This window comes from Ranitomeya imitator, chromosome 6 (genome assembly GCF_032444005.1).
Source record: "Ranitomeya imitator isolate aRanImi1 chromosome 6, aRanImi1.pri, whole genome shotgun sequence".
Lineage (NCBI taxonomy): Eukaryota > Metazoa > Chordata > Amphibia > Anura > Dendrobatidae > Ranitomeya > Ranitomeya imitator.
The window spans coordinates 572744949-572765359 of NC_091287.1; the positions used below are offsets into that span (position 1 = coordinate 572744949).

Below are 20411 nucleotides of genomic sequence, written 5' to 3' on the forward strand. Positions count from 1 at the left end.
TATACACGGGGGACGTCACTGCACAACCATGGGGGCCGCATACATCATACATGGGGGACATCACTGCACATCTATGGGGTCCGCATACATCATACACGGGGGACATCCCTGCACATCTATGGGGGCCGTATACATCATACACAGGGGACATCACTGCACATCTATGGGGGCCGCATACATCATACACGAGGGGACCTCACTGCACATCTATGGGGGCCGCATACATCATACACGGGGGACATCCCTGCACATCTATGGGGGCCGCATACATCATACACAGGGGACATCACTGCACATCTATGGGGGCCGCATACATCATACACGGGGGACATCCCTGCACATCTATGGGGGCCGTATACATCATACACAGGGGACATCACTGCACATCTATGGGGGCCGCATACATCATACACGAGGGGACCTCACTGCACATCTATGGGGGCCGCATACATCATACACGGGGGACATCCCTGCACATCTATGGGGGCCGCATACATCATACACAGGGGACATCACTGCACATCTATGGGGGCCGTATACATCATACACAAGGGGGACATCACTGCACATCTATGGGGGCCGTATACATCATACACGGGGGACATCACTGCACATCTATGGGGGCCGTATACATCATACACGGGGGACATCACTGCACATCTATGGGGGCCGTATACATCATACACAAGGGGGACATCACTGCACATCTATGGGGGCCGTATACATCATACACGGGGGACATCACTGCACATCTATGGGGGCCGCATACATCATACACGGGGGACATCACTGCACATCTATAGGGGCCGTATACATCATACACAAGGGGGACATCACTGCACATCTATGGGGGCCGTATACATCATACACGAGGAACATCACTGCACATCTATGGGGGCCGCATACATCATACACGGGGGACCTCACTGCACATCTATGGGGGCCGTATACATCATACACAAGGGGACATCACTGCACATCTATGGGGGCCGTATACATCATACACGGGGGACATCACTGCACATCTATGGGGGCCGTATACATCATACACGAGGGGACATCACTGCACATCTATGGGGGCCGCATACATCATACACGGGGGACATCACTGCACACCTATGGGGGCCGTATACATCATACACGGGGGACATCACTGCACATCTATGGGGGCCGTATACATCATACACGAGGAACATCACTGCACATCTATGGGGGCCGCATACATCATACACGGGGGACCTCACTGCACATCTATGGGGGCCGTATACATCATACACAAGGGGGACATCACTGCACATCTATGGGGGCCGTATACATCATACACGGGGGACATCACTGCACATCTATGGGGGCCGCATACATCATACACAGGGGCCATCACTGCACACCTATGGGGGCCGTATACATCATACACGGGGGACATCACTGCACATCTATGGGGGCCGCATACATCATACACAGGGGCCATCACTGCACATCTATGGGGGCCGTATACATCATACACGAGGAACATCACTGCACATCTATGGGGGCCGCATACATCATACACGGGGGACCTCACTGCACATCTATGGGGGCCGTATACATCATACACGAGGAACATCACTGCACATCTATGGGGGCCGCATACATCATACACGGGGGACCTCACTGCACATCTATGGGGGCCGTATACATCATACACGAGGAACATCACTGCACATCTATGGGGGCCGCATACATCATACACGGGGGACCTCACTGCACATCTATGGGGGCCGTATACATCATACACAAGGGGACATCACTGCACATCTATGGGGGCCGCATACATCATACACGGGGGACCTCACTGCACATCTATGGGGGCCGTATACATCATACACGGGGGACATCACTGCACATCTATGGGGGCCGTATACATCATACACGAGGGGACATCACTGCACATCTATGGGGGCCGCATACATCATACACGGGGGACATCACTGCACATCTATAGGGGCCGCATACATCATACACGGGGGACATCACTGCACATCTATGGGGGCCGCATACATCATACACGGGGGACATCACTGCACATCTATGGGGGCCGTATACATCATACACGGGGGACATCACTGCACATCTATGGGGGCCGCATACATCATACACGAGGGGACATCACTGCACATCTATGGGGGCCGCATACATCATACACGAGGGGACATCACTGCACATCTATGGGGGCCGTATACATCATACACGGGGGACATCACTGCACATCTATGGGGGCCGCATACATCATACACAAGGGGGACATCACTGCACATCTATGGGGGCCGCATACATCATACACGGGGGACATCACTGCACATCTATGGGGGCCGTATACATCATACACGGGGGACATCACTGCACATCTATGGGGGCCGCATACATCATACACAAGGGGACATCACTGCACATCTATGGGGGCCGTATACATCATACACGGGGGACATCACTGCACATCTATGGGGGCCGCATACATCATACACAAGGGGACATCACTGCACATCTATGGGGGCCGTATACATCATACACGGGGGACATCACTGCACATCTATGGGGGCCGCATACATCATACACGAGGGGACATCACTGCACATCTATGGGGGCCGCATACAACATACACGGGGGACATCACTGCACATCTATGGGGGCCGTATACATCATACACGGGGGACATCACTGCACATCTATGGGGGCCGCATACATCATACACGGGGGACATCACTGCACATCTATGGGGGCTGCATACATCACTGCACATCTATAGGGGCCGTATACATCATACACGAGGGGACATCACTGCACATCTATGGGGGCCGTATACATCATACACGGGGGACATCACTGCACATCTATGGGGGCCGTATACATCATACACGGGGGACATCACTGCACATCTATGGGGGCCGCATACATCATACACAAGGGGACATCACTGCACATCTATGGGGTCCGCATACATCATACACGGGGGACATCACTGCACACCTATGGGGGCCGTATACATCATACACAAGGGGGACATCACTGCACATCTATGGGGGCCGCATACATCATACACAAGGGGGACATCACTGCACATCTATGGGGGCCGTATACATCATACACGGGGGACATCACTGCACATCTATGGGGGCCGCATACATCATACACGAGGGGACATCACTGCACATCTATGGGGGCCGTATACATCATACATGGGGGACATCACTGCACATCTATGGGGGCCGCATACATCATACACGAGGGGACATCACTGCACATCTATGGGGGCCGCATACATCATACACGGGGGACATCACTGCACATCTATGGGGGCCGCATACATCATACACGAGGGGACATCACTGCACATCTATGGGGGCCGCATACATCATACACGAGGGGACATCACTGCACATCTATGGGGGCCGCATACATCATACACGAGGGGACATCACTGCACATCTATGGGGGCCGTATGCATCATACACGGGGGACATCACTGCACATCTATGGGGGCCGCATACATCATACACAAGGGGACATCACTGCACATCTATGGGGTCCGCATACATCATACACAAGGGGACATCACTGCACATCTATGGGGGCCGTATACATCATACACGGGGGACATCACTGCACACCTATGGGGGCCGTATACATCATACACAAGGGGGACATCACTGCACATCTATGGGGGCCGTATACATCATACACGGGGGACATCACTGCACATCTATGGGGGCCGCATACATCATACACGGGGGACATCCCTGCACATCTATGGGGGCCGTATACATCATACACGGGGGACATCACTGCACATCTATGGGGGCCGCATACATCATACACGAGGGGACATCACTGCACATCTATGGGGGCCGTATACATCATACATGGGGGACATCACTGCACATCTATGGGGGCCGCATACATCATACACGAGGGGACATCACTGCACATCTATGGGGGCCGCATACATCATACACGGGGGACATCACTGCACATCTATGGGGGCCGCATACATCATACACGGGGGACATCACTGCACATCTATGGGGGCCGCATACATCATACACGGGGGACATCACTGCACATCTATGGGGGCCGTATACATCATACACAAGGGGGACATCACTGCACATCTATGGGGGCCGTATACATCATACACGGGGGACATCACTGCACATCTATGGGGGCCGCATACATCATACACGAGGGGACATCACTGCACATCTATGGGGGCCGTATACATCATACACGAGGGGACATCACTGCACATCTATGGGGGCCGTATACATCATACACGGGGGACATCACTGCACATCTATGGGGGCCGCATACATCATACACGGGGGACATCACTGCACATCTATGGGGGCCGTATACATCATACACAAGGGGGACATCACTGCACATCTATGGGGGCCGTATACATCATACACGAGGGGACATCACTGCACATCTATGGGGGCCGTATACATCATACACAAGGGGGACATCACTGCACATCTATGGGGTCCGCATACATCATACACGAGGGGACATCACTGCACATCTATGGGGGCCGCATACATCATACACGAGGGGACATCACTGCACATCTATGGGGGCCGCATACAACATACACGAGGGGACATCACTGCACATCTATAGGGGTCGTATATACACAAGGGGACATCACTGCACATCTATAGGGGTCGTATATACACAAGGGGGACATCACTGCACATCTATGGGGGCCGTATACATCAGGCCTATTTATAATAAAAAAAAAAAAATAAAAAAAAAAAAAAAAAAAAAGGTTCCTCGCATCATGTTCTCATACACTTTATGCAGTATTAGCCCTCTGTGTCTGTACTGCTACATACTTAGGCAGGTAACTGGTTCATGCAGCTTTACATGAACACCCGAGCCTTACACTATGGCCGGTCCGAATAACTAAAGCAATTGTTACCATCCACCTCTCGTGTCTCCCCTTTTCCTCATAGTTTGTAGCTTGCGAGCAGCAGGGCCCTCACTCCTCCTGGTATCTGTTTTGAACTGTATTTCTGTTATGCTGTAATGTCTATTGTCTGTACAAGTCCCCTCTATAATTTGTAAAGCGCTACGGAATATGTTGGCGCTATATAAATAAAATTATTATTATTATTATACACGGGGGACGTCACTGCACAACCATGGGGGCCGCATACATCATACATGGGGGACATCACTGCACATCTATGGGGTCCGCATACATCATACACAGGGGACATCACTGCACATCTATGGGGGCCGCATACATCATACACGAGGGGACCTCACTGCACATCTATGGGGGCCGCATACATCATACACGGGGGACATCCCTGCACATCTATGGGGGCCGCATACATCATACACGGGGGACATCACTGCACATCTATGGGGGCCACATACATCATACACAAGGGGGACATCACTGCACATCTATGGGGGCCGTATACATCATACACGGGGGACATCACTGCACATCTATGGGGGCCGTATACATCATACACGGGGGACATCACTGCACATCCATGGGGGCCGTATACATCATACACGGGGGACATCACTGCACATCTATGGGGGCCGTATACATCATACACGGGGGACATCACTGCACATCTATGGGGGCCGTATACATCATACACAGGGGACATCACTGCACATCTATGGGGGCCGTATACATCATACACGGAGGACCTCACTGCACATCTATGGGGGCCGCATACATCATACACGGGGGACATCACTGCACATCTATGGGGGCTGCATACATCATACACGGGGGACATCACTGCACATCTATGGGGGCCGCATACATCATACACGGGGGACATCACTGCACATCCATGGGGGCCGTATACATCATACACGGGGGACATCACTGCACATCTATGGGGGCCGTATACATCATACACGGGGGACCTCACTGCACATCTATGGGGGCCGCATACATCATACACGGGGGACATCACTGCACATCTATGGGGGCCGCATACATCATACACGGGGGACATCACTGCACATCTATGGGGGCCGTATACATCATACACGGGGGACATCACTGCACATCCATGGGGGCCGCATACATCATACACGGGGGACATCACTGCACATCTATGGGGGCCGCATACAACATACACGAGGGGACATCACTGCACATCCATGGGGGCCGTATACATCATACACAAGGGGACATCACTGCACATCCATGGGGGCCGCATACATCATACACGAGGGGACATCACTGCACATCTATGGGGGCCACATACATCATACACAAGGGGGACATCACTGCACATCTATGGGGGCCGTATACATCATACACGGGGGACATCACTGCACATCTATGGGGGCCGCATACATCATACACGGGGGACATCACTGCACATCTATGGGGGCCGTATACATCATACACGGGGGACATCACTGCACATCCATGGGGGCCGCATACATCATACACGGGGGACATCACTGCACATCTATGGGGGCCGCATACAACATACACGAGGGGACATCACTGCACATCCATGGGGGCCGTATACATCATACACAAGGGGACATCACTGCACATCCATGGGGGCCGCATACATCATACACGAGGGGACATCACTGCACATCTATGGGGGCCACATACATCATACACAAGGGGGACATCACTGCACATCTATGGGGGCCGTATACATCATACACGAGGGGACATCACTGCACATCTATGGGGGCCGCATACAACATACACGAGGGGACATCACTGCACATCCATGGGGGCCGTATACATCATACACAAGGGGACATCACTGCACATCCATGGGGGCCGCATACATCATACACGAGGGGACATCACTGCACATCTATGGGGGCCACATACATCATACACAAGGGGGACATCACTGCACATCTATGGGGGCCGTATACATCATACACGGGGGACATCACTGCACATCTATGGGGGCCGCATACATCATACACGGGGGACATCACTGCACATCTATGGGGGCCACATACATCATACACAAGGGGGACATCACTGCACATCTATGGGGGCCGCATACATCATACACGGGGGACATCACTGCACATCTATGGGGGCCACATACATCATACACAAGGGGGACATCACTGCACATCTATGGGGGCCGTATACATCATACACGGGGGACATCACTGCACATCCATGGGGGCCGTATACATCATACACGGGGGACATCACTGCACATCTATGGGGGCCGTATACATCATACACGGGGGACCTCACTGCACATCTATGGGGGCTGCATACATCATACACGGGGGACATCACTGCACATCTATGGGGGCCGTATACATCATACATGGGGGACATCACTGCACATCTATGGGGGCCGTATAGATTATACACAAGGGGACGTCACTGCACATCCATGGGGGCCGTATACATCATACACAAGGGGACATCACTGCACATCCATGGGGGCCGCATACATCATACACGAGGGGACATCACTGCACATCTATGGGGGCCGCATACATCATACACGGGGGACATCACTGCACATCTATGGGGGCCGTATACATCATACACGGGGGACATCACTGCACATCTATGGGGGCCGCATACATCATACACAAGGGGACATCACTGCACATCTATGGGGGCCGCATACATCATACACGAGGGACATCACTGCACATCTATAGGGGCCGCATACATCATACACGGGGGACATCACTGCACATCTATGGGGGCCGCATACATCATACACGGGGGACATCACTGCACATCTATGGGGGCCGTATACATCATACATGGGGGACATCACTGCACATCTATGGGGGCCGCATACATCATACACGAGGGGACATCACTGCACATCTATGGGGGCCGCATACATCATACACAGGGGACATCACTGCACATCTATGGGGGCCGCATACATCATACACGGGGGACATCACTGCACATCTATGGGGGCCGTATACATCATACACAAGGGGGACATCACTGCACATCTATGGGGGCCGTATACATCATACACAGGGGACATCACTGCACATCTATGGGGGCCGTATACATCATACACAAGGGGGACATCACTGCACATCCATGGGGGCCGTATACATCATACACGGGGGACATCACTGCACATCTATGGGGGCCGCATACATCATACACAAAGGGACATCACTGCACATCTATGGGGGCCGCATACATCATACACGGGGGACATCACTGCACATCTATGGGGGCCGTATACATCATACACAAGGGGGACATCACTGCACATCCATGGGGGCCGTATACATCATACACGGGGGACATCACTGCACATCTATGGGGGCCGCATACATCATACACGGGGGACATCACTGCACATCTATGGGGGCCGTATACATCATACACAAAGGGACATCACTGCACATCTATGGGGGCCGCATACATCATACACAAGGGGGACATCACTGCACATCTATGGGGGCCGCATACATCATACACAGGGGACATCACTGCACATCTATGGGGGCCGCACACATCATACACAGGGGACATCACTGCACATCTATGGGGGCCGCATACATCATACACAAAGGGACATCACTGCACATCTATGGGGGCCGCATACATCATACACAGGGGACATCACTGCACATCTATGGGGGCCGTATACATCATACATGGGGGACGTCACTGCACATCTATGGGGGCTGTATACATCATACATGGGGGACGTAACTGCACATCTATGGGGGCCGTATACATCACTGCACATCTATGGGGGCTGTATACATCATACATGGGGGACATCACTGCACATCTATGGGGCCGCATACATCATACATGTGGGACGTCACTGCACATCTATGGGGCCGTATAGATTATACATGGGGGACATCACTGCACATCTATGGGGGCCGCATACATCATACACAAAGGGACATCACTGCACATCTATGGGGGCCGTATACATCATACACAAGGGGGACATCACTGCACATCTATGGGGGCCGTATACATCATACACAGGGGACATCACTGCACATCTATAGGGGCCATGTAGATTATACACGAGGGGACGTCACTGCACATCTATAGGGGCCATGTAGATTATACACGAGGGGACATCACTGCACATCTATAGGGGCCATGTAGATTATACACGAGGGGACATCACTGCACATCTATAGGGGCCATGTAGATTATACACGAGGGGACATCACTGCACATCTATAGGGGCCATGTAGATTATACACGAGGGGACGTCACTGCACATCTATGGGGCCGTATAGATTATACACGAGGGGACATCACTGCACATACAGTGCCTTGCGAAAGTATTCAGCCCCCTGGAACTTTTCCACCTTTTCCCACATATCAGGCTTCAAACATAAAGATTCCAAATGTAAATTTTTGGTGAAGAATCAACAAGTGGAACACAATTGTGAAGTTGAACAAAATTTATTGGTTATTTTAGATTTTTGTGGAAATTCAAAACCTGAAAAGTGGGACGTACAATATTATTCGGCCCCTGTAACTTAATACTTTGTTGCGCCCCTTTTGCTGCGATTACAAGTCGCTTGGGGTCTATCAGTTTTGTACATCGAGAGACTGAAATTCTCGCCCGTTCTTCCCGGCAAACAGCTCGAGCTCAGTGAGGTTTGATGGAGACCGTTTGTGAACAGCAGTTTTCAGCTCTTTACACAGATTCTCCATTGGATTGAGGTCTGGACTGTGACTTGGCCATTCTAACACCTGGGTACGTTTATTTGTGAACCATTCCATTGTAGATTTTGCTTTATGTTTGGGATCATTGTCTTGTTGGAAGACAAATCTCCGTCCCAGTCTCAGGCCTTTTGCAGACTCCAACAGGTTTTCTTCAAGAACGGTCCTGTATTTGGCTCCATCCATCTTCCCATCAATTTTATCCAGGGCCGGCTCCAGGTTTTCGAGGGCCCCGGGCGAAAGAGTCTCAGTGGGCCCCCCCCCCCCCCCCTTTAACACATACCCCGATTTATGATGCACAGATACGGCAGAGAAATGTATAGTACAATGCCAGATTTCACTTCTTACATGAGTGACAGCTATTGTAGATTCTGCAGTGTATATATACAGGAGGAAAGGTGCTGTGCAGTGTATATACAGGAGAGGTGCTGTGCAGTGTATATATACAGGAGGAAAGGTGCTGTGCAGTGTATATATACAGGAGAGGTGCTGTGCAGTGTATATATACAGGAGGAAAGGTGCTGTGCAGTGTATATATACAGGAGGAAAGGTGCTGTGCAGTGTATATATACAGGAGAGGTGCTGTGCAGTGTATATATACAGGAGGAGCGGTACTGTGCAGTGTATATATACAGGAGGAAAGGTGCTGTGCAGTGTATATATACAGGAGAGGTGCTGTGCAGTGTATATATACAGGAGGAAAGGTGCTGTGCAGTGTATATATACAGGAGGAAAGGTGCTGTGCAGTGTATATATACAGGAGAGGTGCTTTTCTGTTTTGAGTTTTTCTATGAAACAAAGACTTTTCTACATAAACAACGTTGTTTGGTTTTGCGGCCCCAACAGATCTGTGCTACAAAGTAACAGGCGGCTCGGGCATTAATGAGGGACCTGATGCTGAATCCTTTCCACAAACCCTAATGACCCAATTAGTGCCCCGCCATTAGAAGCTCATTAAACGCCTCCCTGTCCCGAGCAGTCATGTACAGTATGGGGGGATCCTGCAGCCCACCCCCTGACTGCTCCATACCATACACTGCCCTCTGTCGCTCTCACTATTATCCTGTGCATTTCTCCATCATCGTTACCCCATGTTACACTTGTCACCCCCCACTACAGAGTAGCAGGGCAGCCAATGTCACCCCCTCCCGGACCCTAATGGCAGCAGGAAATGTCTGCTCCTCTATTGGGTTGGAACCTGATTTAATCAAGGAATAATGTGGATTTGTTGCCGGTGGCTGCAGGGGAAGGGTTAAGTGATGCCATATCCGTGGTGGGAGCAGTGGCAGCTGCTGGGACCTGGACAGACACAACCAATGTTGCTGTGACTGCACAGTGTGATGTGGAGGAGAGAAGCTGAGACTCCGGAGCAGAAATCACCCACATGCCAGCACTGGGCAGAGTCCCTCCAGTCACCAGCCTGGGGCCACAGGGCCCCAACGTACAGCCCACATGGCAGCAGCTCCCCTTCCTCCTGGCATCTGGTTAACCCCATTTATGCGGGTCGGATTGTTATCTTTAAGGTTCAGCAATAACCTTCATACAGATGGGAAGGGGTTAAGCTTCTTCCTACCCCACTGGTGCAGGTTTGGTGCAGCATGCATGTATTCTGGGAGAGCTGGGTGGCTACAGGCTGCACCCCACCAGCTGCTCCTCCAGACATCACCCACATTTTTAGGCAGCGGAGACAGAGAGCAGCAGACTGAGCCACAACTGCAACCACTGCTGGATACCATAGCACTCACTCAGGCACTGGTAGGACGGAGCTCCTCCGGGATCTGCCTGATAAACTTCAGCACTGTCTGCAGCCACCCAGGGGGGAGAGCAGAGAACTTGCTCTCTCATCCCACAATGTCACACTGGCTGCCTTCTGTTAACCCCTATGTGTGCCTGCCTGGCTGCACTGACTGAGTGAGAAGATGCTTGTGTCAGAGCTGGCACATAGGGGTTAAGAGAAGGCAGCCAGCAGTGACTTTGTGGGGGGAGAGAGCATGTTATCTCCTGCTCTGCTCTCCCAGCTGTATCTATGACAGCGTGAGTGGGCCCCCCCCTCTCCCCAGGGCCCCGGCATTTGCCCGCTGTGCCGGGTGCTGATGCCGGCCCTGATTTTATCCATCTTCTCTGTCCCTGGTGAAGAAAAGCAGGCCCAAACCATGATGCTGCCACCACCATGTTTGACAGTGGGGATGGTGTTTTCAGGGTGATGAGCTGTGTTGCCTTTATGCCAAACATATCGTTTGGCATTGTTGCCGAAAGGTTTGATTTTGGTTTCATCTGACCAGAGCACCTTCTTCCACATGTTTGGTGTCTCCCAGGTGGCTTGTTGTTTATGGATATCTTTGAGAAATGGCTTTCTTCTTGCCACTCTTCCATAGAGGCCAGATTTGTGCAGTGTGCGACTGATTGTTGTCCTATGGACAGACTGTCCCACCTCAGCTGTAGATCTCTGCAGTTCATCCAGAGGGATCATCGGCCTCTTGGCTTCATCTCTGATCAGTTTTCTCCTTGCTTGAGATGAAAGTTTAGAGGGACGGCCGGGTCTTGGTAGATTTGTAGTGGTATGATACTCCTTCCATTTCAATGTGATCGCTTGCACAGTGCTCACTGGGATGTTTAAAGTTTTGGAAATCATTTTGTGTCCAAATCCGGCTTTAACCTTCTCCACCACAGTATCACGGAGCTGCCTGTTGTGTTCCTTGGTCTTCACACAGACCCCTGAGACTATCACAGAGCAGGTGCATTATACGGAGACTCGATCACACACAGGTGGATTATATTTATCATCATTAGGCATTTAGGACGACATTGGATCATTCAGAGATCCACAATGAACTTCTGCACTGAAAGGAAAGGGGCCGAATAATATTACACGCCCAACTGTTCAGGTTTTGAATTTCCATAAAAAAGTAAAATAAACAAATTTCATTCAAGTTCACAATTGTGTTCCACTTGTTGTTGATTCTTCACCAGAAATTTACATTTGTATCTTTATGTTTGAAGCCTGATATGTGGGGAAACGTTGGAAAGTTCCAGGGGGGTGAATACTTTCACAAGGCACGGTATATAGGGGCCATATAGATGATACATGGAGTCACACTGCACATCTATAGGCGCCAAACACGAGTGAATCCATTCTAAAGATCACAATTCACACTGTACAGAAATGCAACGTGAAAGCTTCACCATACAGCTATAGGGGACGTGTACATTATACATGGGGACTGGACTCTGGGGGGGGGATAGCACCAGACACTCTGGGGGAGGGGTAGAGCAGCGGACACTCTGGGGGGGGGATAGCACCGGACTCTCTGGGGGGGGGGGATAGCACCGTTCTCTCTGGGGGGGGGGGATAGCAGCGGACTCTCTGGGGGGGGGGGATGGCACCGTACTCTCGGGGGGGGGGGGGGGGGTAGCACCGGACTCTCTGGGGGGGGGGGGGGGTAGCACCGGACTCTCTGGGGGGGGATAGCAGCGGACTCTCTGGGGGGGGATAGCACCGGACTCTCCGGGGGGGGATAGCACCGGACTCTCTGGGGGGGGATAGCACCGGACACTCTGGGGGGGGGGGGATAGCACCGGACACTCTGGGGGGGGGGGGGATAGCACCGGACACTCTGGGGGGGGGAGGGGAGGGATAGCAGCGGCCACGCTGGGGGAGAAAAGATAGCACCAGACTCTCTGGGGGGGGGGGGGGGGGTTGGATAGCACCAGACACTCTGGGGGGGGGGGATAGCAGCGGACACTCTGGGGGGGGGGGGATAGCAGCGGACTCTCTGGGGGGGGATGGCAGTGGACTCTCTGGGGGGGGGGGGGGAGCATAGCACCGGACTCTCTGGGGGGGGGGGGGGGGGAGGATAGCACCGGACTCTCGGGTGGGGGGGGGGGGAGGATAGCACCGGACTCTCTGGGGGGGGGGAGGATAGCACCGGACTCTCTGGGGGGGGGGGGGAGGATGGCAGCGGACTCTCGGGGGGGGGGGGGGGAGAGGACAGCACCGGACTCTCTGGGGGGGGATAGCACCGGACTCTCTGGGGGGGGGACAGCACCGGACTCTCTGGGGGGAAGGGATAGCACCGGACACTCTGGGGGGGGGGGGGTATAGCACCGGACTCTCTGGGGGGGGATAGCACCGGACACTCTGGGGGGGGATAGCACCGGACTCTCTGGGGGGGGGGGATAGCACCGGACTCTCTGGGGGGGGGGGGATGGCACCGTACTCTCGGGGGGGGGGGGGGGGGTAGCACCGGACTCTCTGGGGGGGATAGCAGCGGACACTCTGGGGGGAGGGATAACACCGGACACTCTGGGGGGGGGGGGTATAGCACCGGACTCTCTGGGGGGGGATAGCACCGGACACTCTGGGGGGATGGGGGGGGGAGAGGACAGCACCGGACTCTCTGGGGGGGGGTAGCACCGGACTCTCTGGGGGGGGACAGCACCGGACTCTCTGGGGGGAGGGATAACACCGGACACTCTGGGGGGGGGGGGGGTATAGCACCGGACTCTCTGGGGGGGGATAGCACCGGACACTCTGGGGGGGGATAGCACCGGACACTCTGGGGGGGGGATAGCACCGGACACTCTGGGGGGGGATAGCACCGGACACTCTGGGGGGGGGGGGGGGGAATAGCAGCGGACTCTCTGGGGGGGGGGATGGCACCGTACTCTCGGGGGGGGGGGGGGGGTAGCACCGGACTCTCTGGGGGGGGATAGCAGCGGACTCTCTGGGGGGGGATAGCACCGGACTCTCTGGGGGGATAGCACCGGACTCTCTGGGGGGGGGGGGGAATAGCACCGGACTCTCTGGGGGGGGATAGCACCGGACTCTCTGGGGGGGATAGCACCGGACTCTCTGGGGGGGGATAGCACCGGACTCTCTGGGGGGGGGATAGCACCGGACTCTCTGGGGGGGGATAGCACCGGACTCTCTGGGGGGGGGGGGATAGCACCGGACTCTCTGGGGGGGGGGGGATAGCACCGGACTCTCTGGGGGGGGGGATAGCACCGGACTCTCTGGGGGGGGGGGGGATAGCACCGGACTCTCTGGGGGGGGGGGATAGCACCGGACTCTCTGGGGGGGGGATAGCACCGGACTCTCTGGGGGGGATAGCACCGGACTCTCTGGGGGGGGATAGCACCGGACTCTCTGGGGGGGGATAGCACCGGACTCTCTGGGGGGGGATAGCACCGGACTCTCTGGGGGGGGGGGATAGCACCGGACTCTCTGGGGGGGGGGGATAGCACCGGACTCTCTGGGGGGGGGGGATAGCACCGGACTCTCTGGGGGGGGGGGATAGCACCGGACTCTCTGGGGGGGGGGATAGCACCGGACTCTCTGGGGGGGGGGGGATAGCACCGGACTCTCTGGGGGGGGGGGGGATAGCGCGGGACACTCTGGGGGGGGATAGCACCGGACACTCTGCGGGGGGGGGGGGGGATAGCACCGGACACTCTGGGGGGGGGGGGATAGCACCGGTCTCTCTGGGGGGGGGATAGCACCGGTCTCTCTGGGGGGGGGGGGATAGCACCGGACTCTCTGGGGGGGGGGATAGCACCGGACTCTCTGGGGGGATAGGGGGGGGGAGGATAGCACCGGACTCTCTGGGGGGGGGGGATAGCACCGGACTCTCTGGGGGGGGGATAGCACCGGTCTCTCTGGGGGGATGGGGGGGGGGGGGAGGATAGCACCGGACTCTCTGGGGGGGGGATAGCACCGGACTCTCTGGGGGGATGGGGGGGGGGATAGCACCGGACTCTCTGGGGGGGGATAGCACCGGACTCTCTGGGGGGATGGGGGGGGGGGAGGATAGCACCGGACTCTCTGGGGGGGGATAGCACCGGACTCTCTGGGGGGATAGGGGGGGGGGGGGAGGATAGCACCGGACTCTCTGGGGGGATAGGGGGGGGGAGGATAGCACCGGACTCTCTGGGGGGGGGGATAGCACCGGACTCTCTGGGGGGGGGATAGCACCGGACTCTCTGGGGGGGGATAGCACCGGACTCTCTGGGGGGGGATAGCACCGGACTCTCTGGGGGGGGGGATAGCACCGGACTCTCTGGGGGGGGGATAGCACCGGACTCTCTGGGGGGGGATAGCACCGGACTCTCTGGGGGGGGATAGCACCGGACTCTCTGGGGGGGGATAGCACCGGACTCTCTGGGGGGGGGGGGGGATAGCACCGGACTCTCTGGGGGGGATAGCACCGGACTCTCTGGGGGGGATAGCACCGGTCTCTCTGGGGGGATGGGGGGGGGGGGAGGATAGCACCGGACTCTCTGGGGGGATAGGGGGGGGGGAGGATAGCACCGGACTCTCTGGGGGGGATAGCACCGGACTCTCTGGGGGGGGGGATAGCACCGGTCTCTCTGGGGGGATGGGGGGGGGGGAGGATAGCACCGGTCTCTCTGGGGGGATAGGGGGGGGGGAGTTTAGCACCGGACTCTCTGGGGGGATGGGGGGGGGAAGGATAGCACCGGACTCTCTGGGGGGGGGATAGCACCGGACTCTCTGGGGGGGGGGGATAGCACCGGACTCTCTGGGGGGGGGATAGCACCGGACTCTCTGGGGGGGGGGGGATAGCGCCGGACACTCTGGGGGGGGATAGCACCGGACACTCTGCGGGGGGGGGGGGGGATAGCACCGGACACTCTGGGGGGGGGGGATAGCACCGGTCTCTCTGGGGGGGGATAGCACCGGTCTCTCTGGGGGGGGGGGGATAGCACCGGACTCTCTGGGGGGATAGGGGGGGGGAGGATAGCACCGGACTCTCTGGGGGGGGGGATAGCACCGGACTCTCTGGGGGGATGGGGGGGGGGAGGATAGCACCGGACTCTCTGGGGGGGGGGGATAGCACCGGACTCTCTGGGGGGATGGGGGGGGGGGATAGCACCGGACTCTCTGGGGGGATAGGGGGGGGGGGAGGATAGCACCGGACTCTCTGGGGGGATGGGGGGGGGGGGGAGGATAGCACCGGACTCTCTGGGGGGGGATAGCACCGGACTCTCTGGGGGGATAGGGGGGGGGGGGAGGATAGCACCGGACTCTCTGGGGGGATAGGGGGGGGGGAGGATAGCACCGGACTCTCTGGGGGGATGGGGGGGGGATAGCACCGGACTCTCTGGGGGGGGGATAGCACCGGTCTCTCTGGGGGGATAGGGGGGGGGGGAGGATAGCACCGGACTCTCTGGGGGGATAGGGGGGGGGGAGGATAGCACCGGACTCTCTGGGGGGGGATAGCACCGGTCTCTCTGGGGGGATAGGGGGGGGGGGAGGATAGCACCGGACTCTCTGGGGGGATAGGGGGGGGGGAGGATAGCACCGGACTCTCTGGGGGGGGGATAGCACCGGACTCTCTGGGGGGATAGGGGGGGGGAGGATAGCACCGGACTCTCTGGAGGGGGATAGCACCGGTCTCTCTGGGGGGATAGGGGGGGGGGAGGATAGCACCGGACTCTCTGGGGGGGGGGGGATAGCACCGGACTCTCTGGGGGGGGGGGATAGCACCGGACTCTCTGGGGGGGGATAGCACCGGACTCTCTGGGGGGATAGGGGGGGGGGAGGATAGCACCGGACTCTCTGGGGGGATGGGGGGGGGGGAGGATAGCACCGGACTCTCTGGGGGGATGGGGGGGGGATAGCACCGGACTCTGGGGGGGGGATAGCACCGGTCTCTCTGGGGGGATAGGGGGGGGGGGAGGATAGCACCGGACTCTCTGGGGGGATGGGGGGGGGGGAGGATAGCACCGGACTCTCTGGGGGGATGGGGGGGGGATAGCACCGGACTCTCTGGGGGGGGGATAGCACCGGTCTCTCTGGGGGGATAGGGGGGGGGGAGGATAGCACCGGACTCTCTGGGGGGATAGGGGGGGGGGGGGGGAGGATAGCACCGGACTCTCTGGGGGGGGATAGCACCGGTCTCTCTGGGGGGATAGGGGGGGGGGGGGGGATAGCACCGGACTCTCTGGGGGGGGGGATAGCACCGGACTCTCTGGGGGGGGGGATAGCACCGGACTCTCTGGGGGGGGATAGCACCGGACTCTCTGGGGGGATAGGGGGGGGGGGGGGATAGCACCGGACTCTCTGGGGGGGGGGATAGCACCGGACTCTCTGGGGGGGGATAGCACCGGACTCTCTGGGGGGATAGGGGGGGGGGGGGGGGATAGCACCGGACTCTCTGGGGGGGGGGATAGCACCGGACTCTCTGGGGGGGGATAGCACCGGACTCTCTGGGGGGATAGGGGGGGGGGAGGATAGCACCGGACTCTCTGGGGGGATGGGGGGGGGGGAGGATAGCACCGGACTCTCTGGGGGGATGGGGGGGGGATAGCACCGGACTCTCTGGGGGGATAGGGGGGGGGGAGGATAGCACCGGACTCTCTGGGGGGGGATAGCACCGGACTCTCTGGGGGGATAGGGGGGGGGGGGAGGATAGCACCGGACTCTCTGGGGGGATAGGGGGGGGGGGAGGATAGCACCGGACTCTCTGGGGGGATGGGGGGGGGATAGCACCGGACTCTCTGGGGGGGGGATAGCACCGGTCTCTCTGGGGGGATAGGGGGGGGGGGAGGATAGCACCGGACTCTCTGGGGGGATAGGGGGGGGGAGGATAGCACCGGACTCTCTGGGGGGGGATAGCACCGGTCTCTCTGGGGGGATAGGGGGGGGGGGAGGATAGCACCGGACTCTCTGGGGGGATAGGGGGGGGGGAGGATAGCACCGGACTCTCTGGGGGGGGGATAGCACCGGACTCTCTGGGGGGATAGGGGGGGGGAGGATAGCACCGGACTCTCTGGAGGGGGATAGCACCGGTCTCTCTGGGGGGATAGGGGGGGGGGAGGATAGCACCGGACTCTCTGGGGGGGGGGGGATAGCACCGGACTCTCTGGGGGGGGGGATAGCACCGGACTCTCTGGGGGGGGATAGCACCGGACTCTCTGGGGGGATAGGGGGGGGGGAGGATAGCACCGGACTCTCTGGGGGGATGGGGGGGGGGGGAGGATAGCACCGGACTCTCTGGGGGGATGGGGGGGGGATAGCACCGGACTCTCTGGGGGGGGGATAGCACCGGTCTCTCTGGGGGGATAGGGGGGGGGGAGGATAGCACCGGACTCTCTGGGGGGATGGGGGGGGGGGAGGATAGCACCGGACTCTCTGGGGGGATGGGGGGGGGATAGCACCGGACTCTCTGGGGGGGGGATAGCACCGGTCTCTCTGGGGGGATAGGGGGGGGGGAGGATAGCACCGGACTCTCTGGGGGGATAGGGGGGGGGGGGAGGATAGCACCGGACTCTCTGGGGGGGGATAGCACCGGTCTCTCTGGGGGGATAGGGGGGGGGGGGAGGATAGCACCGGACTCTCTGGGGGGATAGGGGGGGGGGGGGGGAGGATAGCACCGGACTCTCTGGGGGGGGGATAGCACCGGACTCTCTGGGGGGATAGGGGGGGGGGGAGGATAGCACCGGACTCTCTGGAGGGGGATGGCACCGGTCTCTCTGGGGGGATAGGGGGGGGGGGGGGAGGATAGCACCGGACTCTCTGGGGGGGGGGATAGCACCGGACTCTCTGGGGGGGGGGATAGCACCGGACTCTCTGGGGGGGGGGATAGCACCGGACTCTCTGGGGGGGGGATAGCACCGGTCTATCTGGGGGGATAGGGGGGGGGGGGAGGATAGCACCGGACTCTCTGGGGGGATAGGGGGGGGGGGAGGATAGCACCGGACTCTCTGGGGGGGGGATAGCACCGGACTCTCTGGGGGGAGGGGGGGGATAGCACCGGACTCTCTGGGGGGGGGGGGGGATAGCACCGCACACACTTTATAGCACCGGACCCTCCTCCTCCTCCTCCTCACCTTCTTGTCCCAGATCTGCAGGGGTTTGCTGCCGATGCTGTACAGGATGGACAGGAAGCCGGACTGGAACGTGTTCTTGAACATGGTGCTGCCTCCGCTCTGCCCGTCTCCTCCGCAGCAGCCGCGTTGCTATAACGTCACTAGGCCGCGGTTGCCGGGGTGACGCCTCCTCCGTCCCTTATCGTAGCCATGACAGCAGGCCCCGCCCACTGCCGCGCTTGTGTTTATCAGTACACAGTTCCGTCTCCTGGAGACCCGCCCGCGTCACATGACCGGAATAGGCGGGGCCAAGAGCGCAGCGGCCGCCATGTTTGGTGCTGGCAGTGCCTGAGCGTGATGAGGAGGCCGGGAACTCTGCTGACCACTGAAGAGAAGGGGCGGGAGGTCCATAGCAACCGTCACCAGGGACCGGACCATAGCGACCGTCACCAGGGACCGGACCATAGCGACCGTCACCGGGGACCAGACCATAGCGACCGTCACTGGGGGCTGGACTATAGCAACTGTCACCAGGGACCGGACCATAGCGACCGTCACCGGGGGCCGGACCATAGCAACCGTCACTGGGGGCTGGACTATAGCAACTGTCACCAGGGACTGGACCATAGCGACCATCACGGGGACCAGATCATAGCGACCGTCACCGGGGGCTGGACCATAGCGACCATCACCGGGGACCGGACCATAGCAACCGTCACCAGGGACCGGACCATAGCAACCGTCACCGGGGACCGGACTATAGTAACCATCACCGGGGACCAGACCATAGCGCCCATCACCGGAGACCGGACCATAGCGACCATCACCGGGCACCAGACCATAGCAACCATCACCAGGGACCGGACCATAGCAACCA

General features: G+C 57.9%; 1 protein-coding gene across 1 annotated transcript in view; it reads right to left on the reverse strand.

Annotated features, from left to right (window-relative positions):
• The window catches only part of CFAP20 (cilia and flagella associated protein 20), a 38441-nt gene extending 18681 nt beyond the window's left edge, over window positions 1–19760 (reverse strand). Inside the window, exon 1 of the mRNA XM_069732136.1 lies at window positions 19556–19760. Within this exon, the coding sequence (XP_069588237.1) occupies window positions 19556–19639 (84 nt within the window). The 5' untranslated portion in view covers window positions 19640–19760. The remainder of the gene's footprint in view (window positions 1–19555) is intronic.
• Window positions 19761–20411: the final 651 nt, after the last annotated feature.